A 21,453-nucleotide genomic window follows, 5' to 3' on the forward strand; every position below is an offset into this window, starting at 1 on the left:
ACGTGTGCTTCCCAGCCTGAGCACAGGCCACTGTCCTGAGAACTGAGGAGCTGTTCCCATTACAGGGAGATGCTTCTTTGGCTTTTGCTGAGCCTTTCTTGAGCTTTAAAGAAAGAGGCTTCTCCAGGATCACTTTAACGTAATTATTGGCTAGAATTTTGTTGTCATGGACTATAAATTATACATGCGTTGGTATGATTTGGCTGGCGAGGGGCAGAGCTGGCCTCAGAGTGCCAGGCGTGGGCTTGCTTGTCCGATGGGGCACTGCCGTGCTGTGCTCGCGTGCCGGGCGGCAGTCTGCTCTCGAGAACCCCTCTCACACTTCCTTTCTTTGCTTCCCACAGTCGTCACTGCGGACGTCTTCTTTGCCATAAATGCTCGACCAAGGAGATCCCTATTATAAAGTTTGATCTGAACAAGCCTGTGCGAGTTTGCAACATTTGCTTTGATGTACTGACTTTGGGTGGGGTCTCTTAGGAGCCCCCGGGAAGGTCCAGGCCACATCCTCGGTTGCCTCCCCAGCAGCTGCTCTGCTCACCAGCCTGATCCCCCTACCCCCCACCCCCCGGAGCAGGAGCTGGCAGTTGTGTTCTTGCGGCAATAGACGGGAACAATTAAGGACCGTGGTGTGACAGATCCCATCTCAAACAATTCTGTGTGATTGTCAGTTTATCAGACTATGATCAAGGTCACTAGATGTCTCACTAATTGGACCAGGTCTTTTAGCCTAAGTGGTAAATGTGATAGGAATTAGACCCCATTCTGCTAGCAATGTACAAGGATGCTTCGAAAACCATTTTCCCTTCCAGTAGCTTAGTGTCCATCTCAGAGCATTCATGAAGTCTTCCTGACTGGGTAGACTTCCTAGGCAGAGCCTACCTGTAGGAAGCTGGCATCTGGCTGCACGACAAGAGCTGGCTTTACTCTAGGGTAAGTGGCTGTGGACTTTTCTGCACAGTGTTTTCATAAAGGTAATAGGATCCTCTTGCCCTGAAATCTCGCTCTCTCTTTTTTTGTTTTTTTTGGGAAAAGCTAAGCTGTATTTTTAGTGAACTACCCCTTTAAAAAAGGTGAAATATTTCTAAGCAGGGTTCAAAGATGAGAGCTGAAAAATTGTGGCCTTAACAACTGAAAGCTTTACCAGTATTCATGCTACTCGGGTGTCAGGATTGCGGTGTGGCAGCTTGACACCTCCTAGCAGCCATCTTGTTCTCTCACCTTACTGTGTCCTGTCTATGGAGTCCTCAGTCACCTGCCACTAGGCAGTGGTGGAGAAAATGCACTTTTATTGTGCTGCACTTTTTATATAGCTGCATTATTGGTGATTCCAATTTAAAAATCCATATTCAAAAATACCCTCACACATCCATGCATCAGTGATTCTAATGATCGGCTTTGACTGGACCTCAGCTCACACTAAGTCTTAAAGGGAAAACTCCTGCGGAGTGTCATTTGGAGCAGGAGAGTGACACGGGCCAAGTGAGGGGAAGGGGAATCTCCAGCCTCAGGCTGGCAGGTCCCATCTCCTTGACATGAGTGCTTCTTGCTGAAACCTTTGCAGTTATGTTGTGAGTGCTGTCTGTCCCAGGTCCCAGGTCCTTGCCCCATAAGAGCCAACAGCCAAAGGCCCTGGCCAAGTGTGTGTGACCCCATCTTGGAAGGCTCGCTCGTGTGCTGAATGAGGCCCCCAGAGGCTACCAGGCCTTAGTCGCTGCTAGTACTGCATTAATCCTGAAGTGTTAAACTTGTTTTCTTTTGAAGGTTTGGCCAGTTTTTTAAAAAATGCACATTTAAAGAGAAACTTCTACCACTGCTTTAAAAACAAAACAAAACAAAACTCTGAGATGAACAATATGTGTTGTACAGCTATACTCAGAGATTAACAATCTCAATCATACATACTGTTTTTTTCAGACATTTAACCACTACATTTTTTTGTATTAATGAAGTATGAATATATGTGTAAAAGGGACTGAATATTTTTTTTGCAGCAGCCTGTTGTTTTGTTTGGTTAATGGTATGTCCTCCATGTTGCTGTAGATTTATACATCCTACTGCCTAAATATGTGTGTAAAATGAGCTGATAAACCAGAGTGCTACGTTTTTTTTTAACATTTCTGTGGATTTATAAGATATATATGCTTTCTATGTTAATATGAGCTTGTGCACAATGTTTCAAAGAAAAAATTAATTAGAAGAGTTCTCCTGTCCCCAAAAGTCTGTGACATATTTCATATAGAATTTTTATAGGAAAACAGCTAGTCTTGGCAAACACCTGACCACGTGAAGCATGTGGTCAGTTTCCATTTTCTGTTGCCTGAACAGGGCCTGAGGAAGTAGGCCTTAGTTAGGTGGCTTGATTCTTTAATTGGAAAGTAAGATAATTATGCTTCAGATATGAATTGAGGTAGTCGGTACTTTTATACCTGTTCTTTTAACGTTCATGGTAGAGAGAGCAGGACGGGAATTCAATCAGGGATGAGGTTGATTGTCCTGCCCCTGCCCTACTATACCAATTTCAATAACACTCTAATTTCACTTAAGAATCTTGAAATCATGTTTGAAATTGTTGAGTCAAGCTTCTTTTTCTTCACAGAGTCCAGGGGTAGCAATGGTACTTAGCTGCCACAAGTTGGGGGAACATTTTGTGAGTTCTGCATTGGCTTCAGGTAGATCTTGTAGATCTAGAAAAAGCACCTTTCCACAGTCTTAGGTTCTCCCTGCCGTGCCGATGCTTGCAGGGCTGTGTCTCAGGTTCCTTGAGTGGTGGCTGACCTGGGGGTACTTGACGTGCTCTCAGTCCCCTTTGTGCTCTCCAAGCCGTCAGACTTGACTCTAGAACTGCCTGGCTGTTCTTGTTACATTTTAATCCATAGCTTACATACTAATAGAAAAAACTCAATTTTATTCATTCAGAAAGTTGCCAACTGTAAATGAGTAGAGCAGGAAGAATAAACTTTATTGAAATATAATTTGCTGAATCAGTCAACATTGTTATGCTAAATTAGCTTTTTAACTGCCTCATGCTCATCACGAGATTTGTGATGCAGTGTGTTCTTAACAGTCCTTTCTTTTTTTTTTTTTAAAGATGAAGGTACAAACCATGTGCTATATATATAAATGGAATGGCTAAAACTAACTTGCTATGATCCTCGAACACAGGAATTTCCCACAAACTTAAGTGCCTACACTTAGGACTTATTAATTTTCAGTTATCTTTTAGTGGTGTCTCACTGAATGATGTATTAGAATATGTGTTCTGTTTGGAGTTTGTTGCCTGTGCATTGTCAACCCCAGTTACCAACTTAGTCGAGGCTGGATTAGATTGTTCAGTTCACCTGCCATATTCTCTCCAGGAGTGGGGTCCACGTGACCACTAGTCCTCTACCTCAGAGCCCTGAGTTATTTGTGACCGCCCTGTTCAGCTTTCCTCTCTCCTCTCCCTGAATGGGGTCCCTGCATGGAACTCAGCGTGCTTGTGGGTTCACCACCACTCCCGGTTCATGTCTCCCACTTGTTGTATTGAACGGTATTGTGCTAATCTTATCTGTAGGCATGAAGTGGAGGAAAAGCCTTGGGACAGGGGAAAACCTTGATCTCCATCTAGGTTTCTTTTTAATCTGGAGAAAAAACCCTATTGAACTATGTAATGCTTAGATCTGAAAGGCAAACTAACTCCCCAGGTGACAGTAGCATGAGCAAGTAAATGTAACGCTTCCATGACAGCCCCACGTGGAGCTTGCAGGTTGAGACTGAGAGAGAGCTCCTGAAACAAGCTTTCTTCCAGGACCTGGGACTGCTTCCCTCGGGCCCAGGCCCAGGAGAACTGGGCATGGGGCTGGCAAGACCAGCCCCTCCTAATCTGAAGCACCAAAGCTCCCCAGCCCCGCCGGGGAGAGGAGGAAGCCGAGGACAAATAACTTTCTAAAGCGTTTGGAAGCCACATTCTCGTTTTGTGGAAGTAATTTAGTGAAGAGCTGATTATTTGACTAAACACTTATTAAATTTCCAGAAGTCATCATAGATGCCTTAAAGATTTTCTTTGGAAGATCATTGCCTGTACTGTTACTTTTTTGTGTGGCATAAATAATATATTAACCTGACAACCGACAACATTGGTTTTCTGTAGCTAGGGAGTCTTGAGTTGGCAGCCTGTTCAGCTTAATGACTTAATGTCCTTTTTTGGCAGATGTGTGGAGTTGGCTGTTACCATGACATACCTGTGTGCTATACCCAGGGGGAGGGCTGGGCCAAAACTGCAGGCACACATTTGGGTTGATCACCTAGGCTTCCAAGCCATTCCGGGTGGTGCTCAGTGTGGGGCGAGAGCATCGTATAGGACCATGGCGCTTAGCAGCATTGTTTCTTTGGAGTCCGTGTAATGGAATGTATTTTTCAAATATTGATATTTGCATTTTCTGTAATATTTCCATATAAATAAAATGAGGTAAAATTGTACATTTAAAGTGGAAACCTTAATAACACATTTGTAGTTCCTTTTTTTTTTAAATTTATTTATTTATTTTTGGCTGGGTTGGGTCTTCATTGCTGCGCACAGGCTTTCTCTAGTTGTGGAGAGCAGGGGCTATTCTTCGTTGCGGTGCGGGCTTCTCATTGCTGTGGCTTCTCTTGTTGCGGAGCACAGGCCCTAGGCACGCAGGCTTCAGTAGTTGCAGCACATGGTCTCAGGAGTTGTGGCTCACAGGCTCTAGAGCATAGGCTCAGCAGTTGTGGCGCACAGGCTTAGTTGCTCCGTGGCATGTGGGATCTTCCCAGACCAGGGCTCGAACCCGGGTCCCCTGCATTGGCAGGCGGATTCTTAACCACTGTGCCACCAGGGAAGCCCTGTAAGCATTAAAAACAAACACAAAACTTTTAACACTCCTGACATGTGAATACATTTCTTTAACAGCTACCCTCTAGGAAAATCTGAATTTCCAACACTTTTCAGAAACACATGGTTGACAGCAGTGAGAAAGTAGCTGTTTTAGGCATAATGACCAGCTGCCTGGATGTCCTGTGCTCTTGGCCCAGACTTCAGCTCATGGTGACGTCTGTGACCACAGCTGCCCAGGCTCAGCCACCTGACCCCACTGCAGCTCTCCCGTGGACCCTGGAAATTCCCTCCCTGACTCCATTGTTTAGGAGCAACTCGAGAAGATCCCCCCATGGTGAGGTTTCTGCTGGCCTTGGTCTGAAGGGAGGATTAGTGCTGTGGGTTTCAGAGAAAACTAAGGAAAGTTTAGGGGTTTGCAAGTTAAAATCTAGTGATCCATAATTCCCCCATACAAACTGCATGAATCTAGTAGCTCACCTCACCATCACACTTTCTTGAACTAGTGTCCTCCTTTCCCTTACCTGTTTTCCATTTTGCTCACTCCTGGTTCGGACCAGCTATGGTGATTGATAAATCGCATTCTCTGCTGGCTTTACTCAAGAGTTAATAGGCACTGCTGGGGGCTTCCACGTAACAATCCCAAGTGATCCTAATAGCCGTCCCTGAGGAGAACACTGGTCATGTTTTGTCATAATATGTGAGTACAAAGCGGCATGCTTCATAATTTCTGTGCCTTAATTTTTATGTCTGTAAAACAGAAGTGAGCACGGTTCGTCCTAGCTCACAGGGTTGCCCCGAGGAAGGTGATCAGTATTAGGTCATATGTCCTTCCTCTCATGCAAGTACACGAATTCTGGTGTGCACAGCGAGGGTCCCCTCCAGTGTGGACTGATGGGAGCAACGTCTGCTGCCTATTTGCAGGAATCTGGGGGCCCAGGGAATAGGAAGTGCTTTCGAGGATGGAAATTCAGATTTCCACAGATTTCTGAACAGATATCCCTAACCTGTCCGTAGGGTCTATCTTTCAGATCACAGTTTGTCCTGGAGCTGAGCAAGCTAGGGATGGCGGCAATGGTCTGATACGGGTCCCTTTGCAAGTTAAAGGGACTGAGCTGTGGCCAAAAAATTCTGGGCTCTTCCCTCTTAGTTCTGTGTTTCTGGAAAAACTGGAATCTCAGCATTAAAAGGCAGACGTTACAATTTCCTCCAGCATGTTGGAAGGCAGCTGCCCAGCCCTTGCTTTAACACTGTTCATGGTGTGGCAGAGAGAGCAGACCTGGGTAAGAAGCTCAGCTCTATTCACTTTGTTATAAAGCAGAAACTAACACACCATTGTAAAGCAATTATACTCCAATAAAGATGTAAAACAAACAAAAAAACACAAAAAACTCAGCCCTGCCGTGCAATGACTGTTGTAACCATTAGATGTGGGGTGGGAGAATTTATGCCCCTTTTCTGGACCATAAAAAGACCCTCTCAAGGCTGGCATCGAGGTTCAGTGAGAACAGATAAAGCTCCCTCCCTGCTCAGCATGTTTGCCCAACATGTATTAGTTTCCTTCTCCACTTCCCTCTGTCAGCAGGTCTTAACTGCCCGAGCTGAACTTTCTGTGGCTTCCATCACGGAGGGACTACCTTCCTCCTCCATAGTCTTGCCCAGGAGAGAGGAAGGAGAGGCATTTCTCCAGTAACCACTAGCTTCTCATGGCTGAGCCTTTTGGATCATTAACATGACAACCTACTCTTGGCGAATCCTTTGAAGACTCATCCACTGCCCTGGTGTGAGGAGGCTGTTTCCTATAAAGTAAGTGGTCGGCATCGAAAAGGAAACGAGTGCTCATTGAGCAAGGAAGTGAGCAGCCCGCAGAGGCTGGATGAGTGTGTCCGGAAATGTGGGCTCAGGGGTCTTGCATCAGCCAGAGTTCAGGTCTGTACTTGGCTGGGATGACTCTTAAGTGCCTTGTTTTGCTCTTTTTCCTTATCAGTTTGTTTTGGAAGGATCTAAACATCTCTGGACCTGGCCTCCACGCTATCCCTGCATTCCTACCCCAGGAGTGGCCTCTGGCCGCTCTAACCAGGGCTTTACTTGGCCATACTACAAGCTCCTTGAGGTCAGGAGCCTCACTTCCCCCCAGCCCAACCCCATGGCACACAGATGCTTGGTAAATATCTGTCGAATAACTAAGGACTAAGGAGAGCAGTGGCAGTGACTAGTTCTCAGTTAGCCTGGGGTTGAGTCAGCAGGGGTGCCTCAGGCACTGAGCTCAAGGGCTGTGTGGAACTCAGAATAAGGTCCTCACTTAAGTTCGCCTCCCTGTTTGCTCCTGCTCCAGGGAGGGCGGAGACATACCAAGCCGTGGAGGCACGAAGATAGCACTGAGTCAGGACAAGAACCTTGAGTTCTAGGCTCAGCGTCATTGCTATGTGCCTTTATTAAGTTCTTTGGGCCTCGGTTGCCTCATCTGCCAGAGAGTAATTCTGCACACTTCTCGTGTCCTAGGTATGGTGGATGTGGGGGTACAAAGCCAAGTGATCCTTGGTCCCTGTCTCAAAGAGAGTCTGCAGTCCAACGCGAGAGGCTGATCGAAATTCATAGTTACGCGACACTGTGACATTTGTTATTTTAGAAGTGAACACAATTATTTTCCTAGAGGAAAGTGCGTCTAAATCCACTGGTGGGCCAGTGGTTCATGAAGCCTCCCAGTTGATTGAGCTAAGTTATTAAGGGATAAGAGGTAGAAAAATTGAGAAGAAGACATGTCATTCCAGGCAGAAGGGACAGCCGGGGTGAAGGTGTTGCAGGCATAAAGCAGCGAGGTGAAGGCTGGAGGGATCAGTGCACGTGGGAGGTGGTGGCAGAGACACAGAGGCTAAGAGGAGACGGACCCTAGAAGGGCCTCGTGTGCCGCTGAAGAGTTAGCACCTGATCCTTACAGATAAGGGAGCCACTGAAGAGGTTTAAACGGAGAATGCCCTGAACATCACGGGGATGGCTTGGCAGCGTGGAGGATGGGCTGGAGGGAGTGCAGTTAGATCAGGTGAGAAAGGAAGGCCTCAACCAGAGGAGGAGTACTGAACAGGTAAGGGGTGGGATTGCCAGGACCTGGAGACTGGTCAGGAGGAGGGGCTCAGGAGGGAAGGGGCTGGGGATGATGGCCAGGATTCTTACTTGGTGTGACCGGGTGCTTTGAGATGGCGATGGTGGAACCATCCAGGGACACTGGAAGAATCACCAGGGAGAAGATGAAGACTAAATGCCAGAACTGTGGAGTCTTTGGTGCCTGCAGAAATGGTCAGGAAAGCCGCCTGGACTAGATGGCAGACTTGGCAGCTGACGCAGGAGCGACAGGAGCTGGTGGGAAGGCGTGTGGAGGAGAGGCTTTCCAGGAGGCTGGAAGGGACCCCCAAGGGAGATAAGGGAAATGGGGAAAAAGCCAAGGAAGGCTTTCACGAGGGCCCTCAAGTGGGACAGGTCCAGGTAGGTAATAATTGAATGTGGCCGTGGGTTTGCCAGTACAGAATTGATCCTGCTGTGGCGCAGGGAAGGGCTAAGCTGGGCGACTGTGTTGCAGGCAGACGGGGGCTGAGGAGCAAAGCCTGAGTACATGCAGCATTCTCCGAAGCTTTGCTGGGGCGGGAAGTAGGGACAGGAAGGAGTTACGGGGCCTCAGAAGAATGGGGCAGGAGGGAAGGGAAGTGAGCTGTTGAATGCAGACTTAGAGGGAAGAGCCGGGAGGCAGGAAGAGGTTAAAGGTGCCGGAAAGGCCGGTGAGGAAGATCCTGGATGGCAAAAGGAGCCAAGAGCAGGATTCAGGCGTGAAGAGCAGCTGTGGCCGAAGGGCAGTGAGCCACACCAGTTAGGGCAGGCAGCCTCCGTTTTCCAGTCCGTGAATCTGGAAAGCTATTAAGTGAGATTAATGATAAAGGAGAGGAAAAAAGACCAAGAAAGGGAGGACAGAGAATGTTTAGATTAACAGCTGAGGGAACTGGGAGAAGTTGAGGTGAAGGCACAGATGGGGAGACCATGAACCTGTAATCGCTTCAGATTCGTTTCCTTACCTGTAAGGTAGGAACTCTGCCCCCATGAGCTTAACTAGAATCGAGGAGGTCACGGGTATGAACTTGGTCCAGCGTGGGAGATTCCAGATGACCTTGGACACACCACCCACTGTTGAGGCGGTTTGTATTGGCATTTGTAGCCTTGCCCAAACTTTGATGTTGCGCTAGCCAGTGTCCGCGTTAGAGCTGTGAAACTACCTTTTGCTCAAAATGCAGACTTCTCCCTTTGAAAACACACCACCCCTAATTTTAAGTGTTTAAAAGAGAAACAATATCTTTGCTTTAAATTGTTGCTTTGTTCAGAGTTATCTGGATTTGCTGCATCCCTATAAGCAAAAACTTTTCCATTTCCAGAACTAGCCTATCCTGTTTTATTGTCACCTCACTATATTGGTCCAGCTCGAATTAACTCAATGTGGCTTTTGGCTGTACTGATAAATTCAAGTTTGCCTAAGGGCAGAGGTCTTACTTTTAAGAAAGGTTGTAAAAGTCAGGGCTCACATTAGCAAGTGGGGAACCGGAACAGGGTTGTGTTGACACTGTTAGTTCGTATGGCTTTTCTGGATGTGTCTGCTTGTTTCTGAGTTGTAAGGGAATGACGTAGCCCCCGATGTCCTGGTCAGGATGAGAGTTACAAGCAGGGCCCAGGCCGGCAGCTGATCTGGGCAGCCTGGGAGTCCGTGGAAAGGAAGCTGTTGGAGCTCAGAGCCCTTCTGCGTGTCTGCCCAGTTAGCTCTGAGTTGGTCAAATTTGTGCCCGTTAATACCTGCGAACTCCAAAGGATGATGGTGAGGAGATGTAGCGGAATAGTGGCAAAAACAGGCCGACCAGTACTAGGCAGGTTGCCAAGCACTGGCCTCAGTCACCAAAATGGTGAGCCCATAGGGAGGGGCGTGAGTCCTGTCTGCAGAGCATGGCCCAGTCCTTCCAGGCCCTCTTGTTTCATGTAGGAGCCCTCCTAGGGCACAGGAGTCAAGGGCCCATTAGGGAAAGGCAGGTGAGGGTTCCCTGTGGGTTATGGACATACAGGGTACCGGCTCAGAGGGGGACATAGCATGTGATGGCTAGGGGTGGGCAGCCTGTGTATTCCTCCAAGTTGGGGTGGTCCAAGTCCCCACGATTTCTGTGCGTAGGGTTGTCCGGCGTCTGGTCACTAGGGGGGCCAGTTGTTCTCACACACACGCAGTGGGGCTCCTTGGCACCTGGCTTAAACAGCTTCCTGGGGACGCCAATCCAGTCTCTGCTCACACCTCCACTAAGGAGAGAAGGAAAGAGGGCTGCTTAAAGCATGAAGTCGTGAGTTTCTCTGGGAAGGGAGGAGAGGGAGCAGTGAACCAGGCTTTGTGAAAAGTAGAAGCCATTTCACTTGCCGCCTTGGTGTTTTCCCAAGGCAGTGGTCTGTAGTGTTCACCCGAACCTTCTTGCTCTCCCCCGAGGTCCTCCAGCTTCCCCTCTGAGGGCACAGCCCGTTGTCCTTTCACTGCTGCTCCGGCCCCTGCCCTCTGCCTTCCTAGGAGGCGGCACCACTTCCCTGCACTGGTGGCAACACCTGTGAAAGGCTTTTCCCCACTGGCTCTGAGCGTCTCAAAAGCAGCGTCTGGCTTGAGAATAGCTATCCCAGAGCACACGTATTTTGACAAAGTTCCCCTGGGTTAACAGTCAATTTATGGCCTCACTGAACAGCACAGATGTGGTGACCTAGAAGATGGATTTGGGGGAGAGGCGGGAGGAACAGAAGGGAAGCCCGTTTACCTCCTCTGGGAGCACCAGAACCGGCTGCCCCGGGTTGAGCTCCACTCAGCATTGCATGGTGGAAACTTCTGCTTCTCTTTCAGTTCCTGTTTATTTGCCTCCAAGCCTTTGGTGATCATGGCTTCTGCCTGGGTCAGTTCTGGAGTAGGTAGCCCATCCTCTCCGTAGAACCTTCCTGTCACCCTCCCTGTGGTGACAGGAAAGCTGACATCAGAGTAGCTGTGCGGGGGGGGCAGGAACAGAGGCTTAGCTACTGCAGAAGTCCTGGTAAAGCCGAGTCCCCAGGGCTTCCGCCTTCCACAGTAGCCTGCTGGCTGCTGATTTATTAACTGGTTGGAGGGACTTGTGTTGCCTTCTATCCCGATGTCTCTCAACATCTTATACGACTCTGGATAGACGCCTCCCTGTTCTAGATGTAGAGTCCTCCAGCACGGAAATTATAAAATCTTTCCCCACATGTCACTCATTTTTCAATGTTCCACAGTGCTTGAGGTACACAGTAGGTGTTCAAGAAATGCTTGATGAATGAATGGCTTATTGCATAACATTTTTGTGGCTCATTTCTTCCCCACATTGAATTATTTTGTCTTATATGGATATAAATAAGTCATTTATTGAGTGTTCACTCAGCATCAGGAGCTGTGCTAGCACTTTACCAGTATTTTGTAATCCTCCTAACACCCGTTTGAGAGAGAAATCAGTGCTCCCGTGGTCCTAGGAGAGAGACTGGGAGACTGAATAGCTGGGAAGTCCCTGAAGCTAGTAAGTGGGTCTGGCCCTGAGCTCATGCTCTCCCCTCCACCATTCTTTTCCAGCTCAGTCCTTCAGTGGACAAGCTGAGTGGAAACTGGTTTTAGTTTGAAATCCCCGTCAGAATTTGTAAGGTCTGAGCTATGGCAGTGGCCAGCAAGTGGTTGGCGAGCCTGTAGGCCAGAGCCAAGAAGAGATCAGTTCTTAGACGCAGGGACTTGCACCTCCGAGTCCTGAAGTGCAAGTGGCTTTCACAGCAGCCCCTGGCACAGGGCAAGAGAAGCAGCAGAAAGCACTTCTAGAAGGTTTGCCCAAGTAGGAGGAGGTATCTGTACATACCTGCTCCTGCTGTGTCTGTCCAATCTTCTCAGTCCCCGAGAACTGAGATTCCAGGGTACGTTCGTGTACCCAAGATTCAGCTCATCTTCTCAAGTCCAACACCCTATCCTGACCTTTCCAATTCTATTCTTATCACTTTGTTTTTTCGGCCACTCCATGTGGCTTGCGGGATCTTAGTTCCCCAACCAGGGGTTGAACCCAGGCCCCCTGCAGTGGAAGCGCAGAGTCCTAACCAGGGGACCGCCAGGGAGGTCCCTATTCTTATCACTTCTGCCTGGGTTCCCTGGCTTAGGAGCCTTGGATCTCTGACTCCTCCTTCACATCTAAATGTACACTTCCCTTCGTTCATGTCCAAACCATGGGTGAATCGTGTCGGTCCAACCTTTAAAAAACACCCTGATTCTGCCCATTCCTTTCCATTTCCACTGCTGCCACCCTAATCCAGACGACGGATTACGACAGTGGCCTCCCAGCGGTCTCTGCTTCAGCTCCTTCCTTCCCACAGTTCCTTCTCTACAGAGTAGCTGGGGTGACCTTTGAAAAACGTAAATCACACCTCCATGCCTGGTTTATGCCCTCCTATGGCTTCCTAAAACATATGGATAAAACACAAACTTCTTATCAAAGGCCTCCAAGACAACCATCTGACCTGTGTTTGCTTCTTCAGCCTCCTCTTAAGTGGTCCCCTCCCTCACTGTAGGCTCCCTGACCATGCTTTGCTGCTCCCCACCTCGCGCACTCTGTTCCCTCAGCCTGAAATACTCTCTTCTCAGATCTCAGGATGGCTGGCTCCTTCTCACCTTCCAGGTCTCAGCTTAATTTTCATTTCCTCCAAGAGGCTACCCTGACCGCCTGCTCTAAAGGTGTCACGCACACGCCCAAACATGCATCACGTTAGTTTTAGCTTATTCACAGTCCTATCTGGAATTGTCTAGTCAGTTTACTAGTTTATGATACTGCTCTCCCCACCAGTGAGGCCCCAGCACTCAAAGCAGCTTAGTTCAGAGGATTCATTTTGAACGCTTGTTAGAATAAATGAAGGGAGCAGGGCCCAAGTCCCAGGGCTTCAGTCTGAGTTGGCCTGGCACCGCACTTTCTCCTATAGAGGGTCTCTGTATGCATGGTGACAAGCCTGTCCTGGTGGGTTTTAGACATGAGACCCAAAGAGAGGACAGCAGTAGTAGAGGCAACAGAGAAAGAGGCAGAAGCTGTGTCATGAGAATGGCGGTCACCATTGGCTGGGTCTCCAGAACACAAAAATGGCATCTCGTTTCCCCTCGAGGCCTGGCCATGTGGCTGCCAAGATGGCTTCCTGCTGTCGTCCTTCAGTGTGCACCTGTGTAATAAATCTTCATCTTCTGACGCTCTGTCCTGAGGGTTTCTGGTGCCCTGAAAGAACCTAACACTGCCCTCCCCCTACAGAATGAGCTAACAGAGGACAGGAACTGCATTCAGCTCATCTGTGGTCCCCACGAGGACCAGAACCACAGCATATCCATAGCAGATACTCGAATATATCCTGACTTTAACTACAGTCCTTCGGAGGCATTTCTGACCATGTGCCCCTCACTCCCCTGCACGTTAACACTGTTCAGACAAGACGAGTTCACTCATCTCACCAAACACATCAGTTTGCTCCTCGACATCAGTGTGATGTGTTTGGTCTGGCATCCTTTGCTGACACACAGGACTCCACTTTTATTCTTCTGTGTTGGGTTTTTTCCTTATTAACACAGTCATGTTTCAGCTTTCGTTTGGCAACTTTATGGGGAAAAGGGAGAACCAAGCCTTCTGAAGGCCAGACGGATAGAGGTCAGTTCCTTCAGTGGCAAACATAGTTGTGATCTGAGGAGTGGCCTGGTGCAGACTGGGTGAAAACAAAGATAGGGGGTGCTGCAGGTTGGGGTGACAGGGGCCAACTGTGGTGGGTGTGGAAGAGGGGGCACTGGAAACATAACTTCAGATTCATGAAAAAAGCCTTGGCTAGTTGGACGTGGACGGAGCAGAGGAGTCAGTGAAAATGCTAGTGAAAGGTTCTCAGCAAAGGTAACCCAGGGAGTAATGACAGAAACAGACATGCAGGGACATTAGGGGCAGAGAAAGAACTTCCAGTTTAGACCTGTTCCAGGGTGAAGTGACACTGATGTTCCTCAGGAAATTAGCTGTGTCTAAGTGGGCTCCAGTGAGAGGTCAGGGCAGCAGTAGATGGAGAACAGGGGCCCAACCATCCCAGTTGTCAGTGTTTGTGAAGCAATCTACTGTTTAGTGTCTAACATTTCTTTAGGACACCGTTAGGTATCGTCTCATTTAGGTAGCAGGTGCGGCGCTCCACACAGCTGGCTTGAACAAGTGTTTGATGAACATGACTTCCACCTGGGAGGCAGTTCGTTGAGGATGGGCACAGGTTGATGTCTGTCTCCTTCGGGGACGAAGTAAAAGGATATTTGTCAAAACCATTTGCAAACAGGCTTTGAGCCTCCCTGTGTCTGAAGCCAGACGCCTGGAACACGGCGAGATGGGGAAGCTGCCCTCCTGGGCGGGTCACTCAAGAGTGGCGCAGGCTGTGGGGCAGCAGAGGCCAAAGCCAGTGGTCGGGCAGTCCTCTCCCAGGAGCGAGAGCAAGGGAAACAGGGACCTCCCCGGTGGGCCCGTGGTTAGGACTCCGCGCCTTCACTGCCAAGGGCCTGGTCAGATCCCTGGTCAGGGAACTGAGATCCCACAAGCCACAGCACGGCCCAAAAAAAAGGTGATGGAAACAAGCGCCCCAGCCATTTCCTTCCGGGACATATCGCCACACTGACAGCCAGAGTTTAAGGTGAAAAATCCATGGGCATTTTTCAGATTTTAACCTTGAGTCCAATCCCCAAAGAATTCTAGCCCCTTAAAAAAACTGCAAGACAAACAAAACAAAAACAAGAAAACAACTGCAAGACAACTAAATGAAATGTATGGAAATGACCTGTGGAATACTTACCGATGAATTCATAATTCTTCTCATAGAATGAAAGCCAACTTTGGAGTGTCAGCATCTCAGAAAATGACAGGTCAGATACATCATCCACAAGGCCTCCTTCAGAGTAGTCCCCGGTCACAAACGCTCTGGATGCGTCTCGGCCTGCAGGGGAGATGTTTCCAGTAGATTAACTTATAAATCACCAACACTGTAGCAACTCAAGAATCTGTTTTCTGAGAAACATCTCCCAAAAACCCTCACTCCCCAGCCCCCAGCAAAGCTGATCCCTCCTCCCCCTCGGTGACAGACGCTCCTGGATCTTAGACATACTTTCTGGCATGCATCCTGTTCTTTCATTGACTTTCAGCAACATTTCACATGGTGGACCATGTCCCTTGGCTTCTGTGACACTATACTCTTGGTTTTCCTCCTACCCTTCTAGCTCATTTTCTACCAGCCTCAGACATCAGTTCTTGTTCACCTCCTTTGCTCCATCCACACCCTCCACTTGACAATCTCATCCACTCCGTGGTTTCAAGTACCACCTCTCTGCCAAAGATGCCAAATTTGTATGTTTAGCTCAGACTTCTCTTGAGCTCCAGACCTGTATATCCAGTTGTCTGCTCAACGTGCCTTAGATGACTTTCAGACATCACAAGTTAAAAATGTCCATACTGCATCCCCAGCCCCTGGAAACCTGCCTCTATTCTCGTACTCCCTGTCTCGGTTAATAACCAGTTGCTCAGTCCAGAAATGTAGTCCTTGACGACTCCTTCATCCCTCACATCCCATCAGTCCCCGAGTCCTATAATTTCTTCCTAAATATCAGTCTGCCTGGCCCCATCTACTACTCAGCAAGCCCGGGCTGCCGTCGTCTCTCATCTGAACTACTAGAGTAACCTGCTAGGTCTCCCTGCATTCATTTGGCCCCCTGCTCATCTATTTTCCATACAACACTTAGACTGATATTTTAATTAAATCGATCATACCATTCTCTTGCTTCAGAATCCTCAGGGGCTTCCTTTTGCCCTATGACAAGGTACATATTCCTTAGCAGGCCATTCAAGGCTCTGCACCAGCCACCGCCAACCTCGCCTTGCCACTGTACTCCCTTTCTCGCTCTCCTCCTCCCCCACTAGGCTAAGGCCTCTAGTAACACCAGTATGTTCTTTTAACACTCATCACAAAAATAACTGATTAATTGCTTATGTGATAACTATTTAACGTCTGTCATTTCTACTAGTCCGCAAGTTTTATCAGGGAAAAGAACACACCAAACTTAAGAATCAGTTCCCCAGTGTCTGGTGGTGCCTGATCTTTAGTAAATTCTCAATAAATACATGACTGAATGAAACCCATACATTTATAGTTAATTGATTTTCAATAAGGGTGCCAATTCAATGAGGGAAAGAATAGTCTTTACAACAGATGGTGCTGGGACAACTGAATAGCGACATGCAAAAGAATGAAATTGGACCCCTACCATATATAAAATTGACTCAATAAATCAATGACCTGAATTATGAGCTAAAAATATAAAACTCTTAGGAGAAAACATAGGTGTAAATCTTTGTGACCTAGGATTAGGCAATGGCTTCTTAGCTAGGACACCAAAAGCACAAACCACCAGAGGGAAAATAATTAGGATTTGGTCAGAAATTTTAAATTTTGTGCATTATAGGACACTATCAAGAAAGTGAAGCCCTGAAACCATAAAACACCCAAGAGAAAACAGGCAGCATGCTCTTTTTTTTTTTTGGCCGTGCTGTTTGTGGGATCTTAGTTCCCCAACCAGGGATCGAGCCTGGGCCCTCGGCAGTGAAACTGCAGAGTTCTAACTACTAGACTGCCAGGGAATTCCCGGCAGTATGCTCTTTGACATTGGTCTTGGCAATATTTTTGGGAATGTCTCCTCAGGCAAGGAAAACAAAAGCAAAAGTAAACAAATGAAACTACATCAAACGTAAAAGCTTTTGCACAGCAAAGGAAACTATCAACAAAACGAAAAGGCAAGGGAATTCCCTGGTGGTCCAGTGGTTAGGACTCCGTGCTTCCACTGCAGGGGGCCAGGGTTTGATCTCTGGTGGGGAACTAAGATCCTGCGAGCTTCAAGGCGCAGCCAAAACAAACAAACAGAAAACCCGAAAAGGCAGCCTGCTGAATGGGAGAAGATATTTGTAAATGATATATCTGATAAAGGGTTACCATCTAAAATATACAAAGAACTCATACAACTCAGCATCAACAGAACAAAATAAAACAGGGACTTCCCTGGTGGCATAGTGGTTAAGAGTCCACCTGCTAATGCGGGGGACACGGGTTCGAGCCCTGGTCTGGGAAGATCCCACATGCCGTGGAGCAACTAAGCCCGTGTGCCACAACTACTGAAGCCCATGTGCCTAGAGCCCATGCTCCACAACAAGAGAAGCCACCGCAATGAGAAGCCCGCACACCGCAACGAAGAGTAGCCCTTGCTCTCCGCAACTAGAGAAAGCCTGCGCACAGCAACGAAGACCCAACGCAGCCAAAACTTTTAAATAAATAAATTAATTGAAAAACAAAACAAAAAAACCCCAAGCAACCTGATTAAAAAATGGCAGAGGACCTGAATAGACATTTTTCCCAAAGAAGCTATACAAATGGCCAACAGACAAGTGAAAGATGCTCAGCATCACTAATCATTAGAGGAATGCAAATCAAAACCACAATGAGATATCACCTCACACCTGTAGGAATGGATATTATCTAAAAGACAACAAATAACAAGTGTTGGCGAGGATGTGGAGAAAAAGGAACCTTGTACACTGTTGGTGGGAATGTAAATTGGAGAGCTACTATGGAAAACCCTTTGGAGGTTCCTCAAAAAAATTTAAAATAGAACTACCATATGATACAGCAATTCCACTCTTGGGTATTTATCCAAAGAAAACAAAACACAAATTCAAAAAGAAATATGCACCCCTATGTTCACTGCAGCATTATTTACAGTAGCCAATATATGAAAGCAACCTAAGTGTCCATAGATGGATAAATGGATATACACATATACAGTGGAATATTAGCCATAAAAGCGAATGAAATCTTAGCATTTGCGACAACATGGATGGACCTATAGGGTATTATGCTAAGTGAAGTAAGTCAGAAAAAGACAAATACCGTATAATTTCACTTATATGTGGAATCAAAAAAAACATAACAAAACAGAAAGAGACTCATAGATACAGAGAACAAACGTGGTTGCCCACAGGGAAGGAGGCAGGAGGTTGAATGAAATAGGTGAGGGAGATTACGAGGTACAACCTTCCAGTTATAAATAAGTATGGGGATACAGCATAGGGCATAGAGCCAATAATACTGTAATAACTTTGTACGGTGACAGATGGTCACTAGACCTATGGTGGTGATCATTTTGTAATATATAAAAATATCAAATCACTATGGTGTACACCTGAAACTAACATAATATTGTGAGTCATTTATACTTCAAAAAAAAGTGAAAAGAACCTGCAGAATGGGAGGAAATATTTGCAAATTATATATCTGATAAGGGTCTAAGTGTCCAGAATATATGAAGAATTCATATATACAACTCAACAATAAAAAGACAACTCAATTTAAAAATGGACAAAGGATTTGAATAGACATTTCTCCAAGGAAGATATACAAATGGTCAACAAGCACATGAAAATATGCTCAACTAGTTATCAGTGCGATGCAAATAACCAAAACCACAATGAAATACCACTTCAAGCCCATTAAAATGGCTATAATCAAAAAGAAAAAAAAAAGACAGTAACAAGTTTGCTGAGAATGTGAAGAAACTGGAACTCTAAATACATCAATGATGGGCATGTAGGTTGGTGCAGCCACTTTAGGAAACAACAGGCAGTTTCTCAGAAAGTTAAACATGACCCAGCAATTCCACTCCTAGGTATATACACAAGAGAACTGAAAACGCATGTCCACAACAAAACTTGTACATAATGTTCATAGCGTTATTCATAATAAGCAAAAAGTGGAAACAACCCAAATATCCAAGAAATGATGAATAGATCAACAAAATGTGGTATATCTATACAATGGAATATTATTTGGCCATAAAAAGGCATGGAGTCTTGACATGCTGATACATCATGAATGAACTTTGAAAACATTATGCTAAGTGAATGAAGCCAGACACAAAAGGCCACATGCATGACTCCATTTACATGAAATGCCCAGAAGAGGCAAATCTTTTGAGACAGAAAGTAGATACTGGTTGCCAGGGGCTAAGTAGTCGGAGGGGTTGGGGAACGACTCCTAATAGATATGGGGTTTCTTTTGGGGGTGATAAAAATGCTCTGGAATGAGATAATGGTGATACTTGCACAACTTTCTATGTTCAAAACCACTTGTACTCTTTAAAAGGGTGGATTTTATACCATCTGAATATCTTTAAAAAATATATATTGACTGAGCGAATAAGTGAACATACCTGCTTCCCTACTAGAGTGCATAGGTGTTGGGGAGCAATGTTATAATCTCTGATTCCTCAGCACGTTGTACAGGGCCAGCTACATGGCAGTGGTCAGTAAATGGATGGTTAATAAATATTGGGCACAGAGGAACTCAGTCAACAGTAGAGCACATTGCAAAAGAAAAATGCCTCCAGAAATGGAGTTATAATCTCTGATTCCTCAGCACTTGAGGAATCTCTGATTCCTCAGCACGTGGTACAGCTACATGGCAGTGGTCAGTAAATGGATGGTGAATAAATGCTGGGCACAGAGGAACTCAGTCAACAGTAGAGCACATTGCAAAAGAAAAATCACTCCAGAAATGGAGCGTTTTCTGCTCACACTTGTGCATACAGCCATGATGGCTGCATCAGAGTGCGGCAGGAGAGTGCACCAAAGTGTCCTCACCTGGCAGGTAAGTAAAACACTTGATTCCAGTTCCAGCTCTGCTTCTAACTCACTGTGTAGCCCTGGGTAAGTCCCTTCCCCTTCTGGACTGTTCGAGGAGCTCAGCAACACCAACTGAACTTAATTCCTTCTCTGTCAATGCTTCTATTTCTTAAAAGTTCTCCCTAAAGACAGGGAAGTGACTTGTATTTAAGTACCAGAGGCAGGTACCCAGTTCTCCTGAAATAATGACAAGTGGGAAATGCTTATTTCCTATCAGCTTAGTCACTGGCCGTAGGCTTGCTCGTCATCTTTTTCTTTTTTAATCTAGGAGATGGTCATTCTTCTGGGCTGGTAAGACGACATCTCTAAAAGTAGTAGGCTGGTGTTCCTAGTTCAAGTCCTGTCAGGACTTAGTTGTGAGGGCTTTAGGCAAATCACATCCTCCAATCCCCCAAGATATAAAACAGGGAGGACAGAATAACCCTCATTTGACAAATGTTCTTTGAGGCCTAACGTGCCAGCTTTGTTCTAAGTACTGAAGGACTGTAAATGAGGCCAGACTCCTCCCCTGTGCTCTAACCTGATAAACTTTTTTAAGGAAGGCAGACAAATGCATTTGTACTAGAAGCAAGAACGACTCAAACCAAATGTACTACTTTTAGGGGAAACCTGGAGTAGGGGGAAAGGAAAATCGCTTCCGATTGGGGCACATTGAAGAAATGGTTGGAATCATTTCCAACCATTTGGGGTACTCTTGAGGCCGGGGCAAGGCGTCACTCATCTCTGGGCCCTGAGAGCCACGCAGTGTGGCACAAAGCAGGTACTGGGGGCTTCTGCTGGCGGGTAAAATGTAACTCGTAAGAGGCAAGAGATGTGTTTCTCCAGCCTAACTCAAGAAGAGCGGTGGGAAAAGACAGGGAAAGCAAAGGCTGGCAACAGTTGCCCATAGTCCTGCCCGAGTCAAAACAGACCAGAAGGATGATGCAGCTGAGCCCGGTTCCCACGCTGGTCTGACGAATGTGGGGAGGAAAAGAGGAAATGAATAAACGAATGAAAAAGTGAATGAATGAAGCGCGGCGTGAACCGCCCCGCTAATACCTGCGAAGCCGCTATAGTGGGCCCCAGGCTCGTAGTGCCTCCGGCCAGAGGACACATCGTAGACGCGTCCGAGCAAGGCCAAGTAGAGGCCCCGGTCCCCAGGGCGGCCGCGATAGCGGGCCAGCTCCTCGGGTATGAAAAGGCGAAAGTCAGCGCGGGGACTCCACCAGTCCATCAGCCGTGCGGCCATCGCCGCCGCTGCCGCCGCGGCCAGGCCCAGCCAGAGCCCACGCCTGCCGAGGCTCAGCATTTCGACAGCCGCACCGCCTCGGCTCCTCCGAGATTGCTGCCTCTCTGTCCACAACTAAGATGGCGGAGAACCGGCCGCGACGTCACCGGCGCGACGCGCGCTCTCCTGTGTCCGCCTGTCACCAAAGGGACAACGGAGGACTGAAAGGGGAAAGTCTGGCGAAAAGTTCACTCCCTGGCTCCAACTCTTTCTCGTACTTTTCTAGCGTAGCTAGCGACTGTGGAGGGATACCGAGAAAGTGAGTAGCGGGAAGCCTCCCTGCCCGGCAGATTATCTGCCCCCAACAAAGATGGTGGCAAAGGAGGCCGCGGGATGACGTAGACGTAATGACAGACGCGCCGTCTTGGAAATCAGGATGCCCTAGCTAGCTGTCTCACGACAGCTGGTGGAGTCCACTTGACGGCGCCTTTGCGACATCAGTCCTCGCTTGTCGGCGAGGAAGCCGGAAGCCGCAGCCGCCGCCGTCCCTTCCCCGTCCCCGCCCGCCGGGTGCCGTCGGAGGTTGACAGGTTGTGGCGGGGAGGCGGCGG

General features: G+C 47.4%; 3 protein-coding genes across 10 annotated transcripts in view; 2 read left to right on the top strand and 1 right to left on the bottom strand.

Annotated features, from left to right (window-relative positions):
* Positions 1-4,473, top strand: part of ANKFY1 (ankyrin repeat and FYVE domain containing 1) — a 79,069-nt gene extending 74,596 nt beyond the window's left edge. For all 5 annotated transcript variants that reach the window (XM_089900573.1, XM_022595396.3, XM_089900575.1 and 2 more), the window contains one exon: positions 345-4,473. In XM_089900573.1, the coding sequence (XP_089756699.1) occupies positions 345-477 (133 nt within the window). In that variant the 3' untranslated portion in view covers positions 478-4,473. The remainder of the gene's footprint in view (positions 1-344) is intronic.
* On the bottom strand, positions 3,068-21,410 carry CYB5D2 (cytochrome b5 domain containing 2). 4 transcript variants are annotated; one of them, XR_016388880.1, is made up of 5 exons: positions 20,674-21,410; positions 14,711-14,851; positions 10,648-10,834; positions 9,397-10,150; positions 3,068-4,845 (listed from the first exon to the last, which is right to left on the bottom strand). XR_016388880.1 is itself a non-coding variant. In XM_089900588.1 (4 exons), the coding sequence occupies exons 1-4, from the start codon at positions 20,921-20,923 to the stop codon at positions 9,934-9,936; spliced, it is 795 nt and encodes a 264-aa protein (XP_089756714.1). In that variant the 5' UTR covers positions 20,924-21,410; the 3' UTR covers positions 4,853-9,933. The 4 variants fall into 4 exon arrangements, 1 of the variants encoding a protein (XP_089756714.1); XR_016388879.1 differs by having other exon boundaries at positions 8,896-10,150; XR_016388878.1 differs by having other exon boundaries at positions 5,359-10,150.
* Positions 4,606-21,453, top strand: part of ZZEF1 (zinc finger ZZ-type and EF-hand domain containing 1) — a 130,209-nt gene continuing 113,361 nt past the window's right edge. Inside the window, exon 1 of the mRNA XM_089900570.1 lies at positions 4,606-6,640. The gene's annotated coding sequence lies outside the window, so the exon portion shown is untranslated. The remainder of the gene's footprint in view (positions 6,641-21,453) is intronic.

The sequence above is a fragment of the Delphinapterus leucas genome, chromosome 19 (assembly GCF_059928025.1).
Source record: "Delphinapterus leucas isolate spDelLeu-1000000601 "Yukka" chromosome 19, BTC_Dleu_Yukka2, whole genome shotgun sequence".
Classification (NCBI taxonomy): domain Eukaryota; kingdom Metazoa; phylum Chordata; class Mammalia; order Artiodactyla; family Monodontidae; genus Delphinapterus; species Delphinapterus leucas.